The sequence below is a fragment of the Sinocyclocheilus rhinocerous genome, unplaced genomic scaffold (genome assembly GCF_001515625.1).
Source record: "Sinocyclocheilus rhinocerous isolate Xijiao unplaced genomic scaffold, SAMN03320098_v1.1 scaffold1632, whole genome shotgun sequence".
NCBI classification, from domain to species: Eukaryota; Metazoa; Chordata; class Actinopteri; order Cypriniformes; family Cyprinidae; genus Sinocyclocheilus; species Sinocyclocheilus rhinocerous.
Window position 1 is genome coordinate 313,735 of NW_015670978.1, and position 5,701 is coordinate 319,435.

The 5,701-nt window shown below is 42.7% G+C and overlaps 1 protein-coding gene across 1 annotated transcript in view; it reads left to right on the top strand.

Annotated features, from left to right (window-relative positions):
* The window catches only part of LOC107734417 (78 kDa glucose-regulated protein-like), a 10,091-nt gene extending 7,159 nt beyond the window's left edge, over positions 1-2,932 (top strand). The window contains exons 7-9 of the mRNA XM_016546369.1: positions 987-1,224; positions 1,314-1,481; positions 2,112-2,932. Of these exons, the coding sequence (XP_016401855.1) occupies positions 987-1,224; positions 1,314-1,481; positions 2,112-2,689 (984 nt within the window). The 3' untranslated portion in view covers positions 2,690-2,932. The remainder of the gene's footprint in view (positions 1-986; positions 1,225-1,313; positions 1,482-2,111) is intronic.
* The last annotated feature ends 2,769 nt before the right edge of the window (positions 2,933-5,701 follow it).

Below are 5,701 nucleotides of genomic sequence, written 5' to 3' on the forward strand. Positions count from 1 at the left end.
GGCTCTCCATACACAAAAATATGCACATTAGAGAGGCACGGCCGAGCTGAATATAGCTCCACCCACGATCTCGCAGGATCAGGGCTGAAACTACTCCGTGCTAACACTTCATCGTCATAACAACCCAAAGTATCTGTGACATCCGACAACCCGTTTAGCGAGAGTGTGCGAATCCCCCAGATCAAAGCAATGCCGGCGAGGAGAGAAAAACTGTGAGGCAAACACTTTGTTCCACATCCCTCGGGAATCAGAACAAACGTGAGTGGAGCCTAGACACTGTGACTCATCACGCTCTTCGCTGAGACAACACGAAAGCAGAACATGCCCTCGAGTGTTAGAATCCAAACAAGGAGGCACACAATCCTTAAGGCGCTGCTCTACTCGAGTGCTATCCGCGGGATCCGATTACCCAAAAAGAGCATCTTAAACCTGTGAATCCCATGATCCGAGTCTTCGCCGTGCCTTGGCAACAGCGGGACCCGAACTGCGAGACACAAACGCTTGTCACTAATCTCTCGAGAAGAGGGACAAACGCGAATGGAGATTCTCATTGGAAAACACTCACAATGAGCGCGCGTTCAGATCCTTTGAGCACTGAACGCACAAGCCAGACCAAGACACAAGACCGACAGGTTGTGCGTGTTCTCAAGTGCCAGAAACCTCTGGAACGGAGGCACACACTTTCCACACTGCTCACCTGCCTTGGTCTCTCACACGCACTTCAAACAGACTGCTCTTGAACACAGCAAAGAGGATGATGTATTCAGCAGGTGCCCTTTTATACTTCCGGGCACCCTGCCTATGACGTCATGGGCCATGTGGGCCAATAGATTGGCGTTGTTTCACACGTGCTTCAGACACCAGTCATGCAGGCTGCATTCTCCATTGTGTTGAGTGTTGAATTCCCTAGAAGGAGAACCGTGATTGTGCCTGTATCTGTTAAATGCATGGAAAACAACCCATATTTTGTGCTTTTCTCCACATAGGACTTGTTCCGCTCCACCATGAAACCAGTGCAGAAGGTTCTGGAAGACTCTGACCTGAAGAAGTCTGACATTGACGAGATCGTCCTGGTTGGCGGCTCCACTCGTATTCCCAAGATCCAGCAGCTGGTGAAGGAGCTCTTCAACGGCAAGGAGCCGTCCAGAGGAATCAACCCAGACGAGGCTGTGGCTTACGGAGCTGCCGTCCAGGCTGGAGTCCTGTCTGGAGAAGAGGACACCGGTGAGTCCCTCTACAAACTGTATAATCTGGGCTGTATAATCACACCCAGTCTCTTGCAAGATGATTAATGACTGAAATGTGTTGAACAGGAGACCTGGTGCTTCTGGACGTTTGCCCTTTGACCCTGGGCATTGAGACGGTCGGAGGAGTGATGACCAAACTCATTCCCAGGAACACCGTTGTGCCCACCAAAAAATCCCAGATCTTCTCCACCGCTTCTGACAACCAGCCAACCGTGACCATCAAAGTTTATGAAGGTGAGTGACACTTTCAGATTCCAAACATCTTACTGAATTACATTAACTGAATACAAATGGGGTCATAAAATGTCAGTTTATATGAAAGAGTTTTAATGTTTTAGATTTGAAGATAACCTTTCAAAAGCTTCTTTTCTCCATATTTCTCTATATTTTAAGACCTTTTCAGTTGAAAATAGCCATGGTAACTGGCATAGTGTTCAATTATAAACATGCATACTTTTTTTTTTTTTAAAGATTTTTTAAAATTCCTGCTAAATTAAGTAATTGTAAGCCAAATGTTTAGATTTTCTATTTAAATAAAACTAAATCATTAGACTAGTTATTTTAAGTTAAAATGTAATTTTTTTTTTTTTTTTTTTTTTTTTTTTTTTAAATTTTTTTTTTTTTTTTTTTTTTTTTTTTTTTTTTTTTTTTTTAGAATTATTTTTTTTTACATTAAAAAAAAAAGAAGAAAAATAAATAAATGAAGCTGTTTCTCACTTGAAGATAGCCATGATCATGTTAAATGACAAATATGCATTCACATTTACGGCCCTATTTTGTTCCTTTTTTTTTTTATTCAAGATAAGCTTGCTTTACCAATTTTACTGCATTTTTAATTCTAATTTTTAATCATCTTCTTTCCAGGTGAGCGTCCGCTGACCAAAGATAACCACCTCCTGGGCACCTTTGACCTGACCGGCATCCCTCCGGCTCCCCGCGGTGTCCCTCAGATTGAGGTCACCTTCGAGATCGACGTCAACGGCATCCTGCGCGTCACCGCCGAGGACAAGGGCACGGGCAACAAGAACAAGATCACCATCACCAACGACCAGAACCGGCTGACGCCCGAGGACATCGAGCGCATGGTGAACGAGGCTGAGCGCTTCGCCGACGAGGACAAGAAGCTGAAGGAGCGCATCGACGCACGCAACGAGCTAGAGAGCGACGCCTACTCCCTGAAGAACCAGATCGGGGACAAAGAGAAGCTGGGTGGCAAACTGTCGCCCGACGACAAGGAGGCCATCGAGAAGGCGGTCGAGGAGAAGATCGAGTGGCTGGAGTCTCACCAGGAGGCAGATCTTGAGGACTTCCAGGCCAAGAAGAAGGAGCTGGAGGAAATCGTGCAGCCCATCGTCAGCAAGCTGTACGGCAGTGCGGGCGGCCCGCCACCGGAGGAGGGTGACGATCAGGGCGATGATCAGGGCAACAGGGACGAGTTGTAGATCGTCCGGACTCTGTTTTCAGTCGCGTTGACTCCCTCGCCTCTCTAGGTGTACATATCTACTGAACACGACGGACATTTTGTACGAGACAGGTGAACGTAAAGCCTCAAATCTCTTCGGGAAAGACTTGAGGGAAGCGTTAGAGAGTTGCATTTGTTGTCTTATTTTTTTCTTCACTCTGGTGGAGATTCAGTCAGCCTGGTTTGAGGCTCGATGCTGCTATTCTCAGGCAGTTCTGTGAGGGGCGATGAGCGGGAGGGAGGGTGTTCGGGATCATGGGGTTTCTGGGTAAATGGCATGACTCATGTCATATGCTAAAAGTTATTTATTGAAATCTGACAACTGTAGAAGACATTTCTACCACAATTACAAAATAAAGGTTTGATACAAAATCAGTACAGTTGTTTGCGTCTCTTTTGATTTTTAAATGTCATTGTCACTGAACTGAGAAATAGTTTTTGTTCCCCTCAAATGTAAGAAATTAATGTGTGTGTGATATATATATATATCACACACACACACATTAATTTCTTACATCTGATCTGATTAATTTCTTACATCTTGCATATATATATATATATATGTATTAGGCAAGGCAAGTTTATTTGTATAGCACATTTCATACACAATGCTTATAGATCTGATACCATGCCTGTTCGACAGGGAGTTCATCAGGGTTCAGTATTGGGCCCAATTTTGTTTAGCGTGTATATCAGGGGTTTTCAACTCTGGCCCTCGAGGTCCACTTTCCTGTAGAGTTTACCTTCAACCTTAATTCAATTCAAGTTTATTTGTATAGCGCTTTTCACGATACAAATCGTTGCAAAGCAACTTTACAGCAAATTAAGTTTCTACAATATTTAGTGGTAGCTTATCAGTGGTGACTGTCAGTTAATGTACATATGGCAGAAATTGGCGTAGCTGCTGATCCAACCAAGCAAAATTTATTTGTTTAACCCAAGATAAAGAATAATAATGTGCATTTGATCAGATATAACTGCAGTACAAGATTATGAGATGCATTATTTGAATGCTTGGCCAAACTACTGTGCTAAATAAAAACCTTGGATTGTTTTGGTTATTTTCTATGAGTTTGTGGATATGCTCGGCCCTGGCAGCTTTTAGAGCCTGTCTATAGCTGGACATACTGTTTTTCCACGCAATTCTAAAAACTTCCAAGTTCGTTTTTCTCCATTTGCGCTCAAGACTACGAGTTTTTTTCTTGAGAGAATGGGTATTACTGTTGTACCATGGCGCAGTACGTTTTTCTCTATCCTTTTTCAATTTGATGGGGGCAACAGCTTCTAATGTATTAGAGAAGATAGTGCCCATTTTGCTAGTCATTTCGTCTAGTTCATGTGTATTTATTGGTACACAGAGCAGTTGAGATAAATCAGGCAGTTTATTTGTGAATCTGTCTTTGGTGGCTGGAACAATAGTTCTGCCCGGACGATAACGTGGAGCCATATAGTTAATATCAGTAATACGCAGTATGCACGATACAAGGAAATGGTCAGTAACATCATCACTTTGAGGTACGATATCTATATCAGTAAGATCAATTCCATGCGATATAATTAAATCTAGCGTATGATTAAAACGATGAGTGGGCCCGGTGACGTTTTGCTTGACTCCAAAAGAGTTTATTAGGTCAGTAAACGCAAGTCCTAATGCATCATTTGTATTATCAACGTGAATGTTAAAATCTCCGACAATTAGCACATTATCAACAGTAACCAATAGGTCTGAGAGGAAATCTGCAAATTCTTTTAGGAAATCTGTATACGGCCCTGGTGGTCTATACACAGTAGCCAGAGCAAGAGATATGATAGATTTCTTTTGCATATCTGAGTGTAACATTAAGCATTAGTATTTCGAATTGAAATAATCAAACTCACCTGCCAGTAACTTTCAATTAATCCTGAAGACCTTGATTAGCTTGTTCAGGTGGGTTTAATTAAGGTTAGAGCTAAACTCGCGGGACAGAGTTGAGAACCCCTGCTATATATGCTTTCACTTGGGCAGATTATCAGGAAGTATGGTCTTCGGTACCACTGCTATGCAGATGATACCCAGATTTACATCACCACTAGCTCTGATGTTCACTGCATATTATCTACACTAAGTGTCTAGAAGAAATCAGAATCTGGATACAGTGGAACTACCTGAAACTGAATGGCTCTAAAACAGAACTGATGTTAATCGGTACAGTGGCTGCCACTCGTAAGGCCGATGGCATCAGTTTGGTTGTTGATTCCAGCAGAGTATATCCATCCTCACAGGTGAGGAATCTTGGTGTCATTTTTGATCCTCAGTTAACATTTGAAGCACATATAAATAGGGTTGGGTACCGAAACCTGGTACCAATATGGCACCGGTACCTATGTAACCGGTATGTACTAGAACCGAATCCGAACGCAGATTTCGGTGCCATGCCTGAGCGATCGATTGAAATATTTGTCCTCTGGTTCTCCGAAACAGACGTAAGAAACCTCATCGCGATGTAAGGATCCACCCGCCAGTCCAAAAAGTGGAATCCAGCGGCCTGGTCGAAGGTTTAATGTGTATTCGGTCTTTTACTTGCGCTTCTGAATTTATCAGGATTTGGTTTAATTTTTAGTCTAGCTCCGTGTTCAATCTGACTCCAATTTCACGTGATCAGTTTTTAATTAGAAATATTGCTTAGAAATATTGCCTAAATTTAATGATCACAAATATTGATTTAGATATTTGATTATTCCGGACTCAATACTTTCAATTATCCGTTCACTGGGGGCCTAATGTCTCTTTTAAGTCTCACCTTGTCCTTACGTGGATCTTACGATCACAAATTCGCCAGTCTGATGCTAGTCAGAGGGTGTAGGTAGACTAATACCTGTTTTGCCTGCCGCCTACTGCTTGCTTATGATAAAAAGTGTAATTCACTTAGTCCTTTCCCGTACAACTTGCTAACATCAGCGATAGACAGAAATCAGAAGGTCTCCGATGACGTGCCTACTGCTCCTATCATTC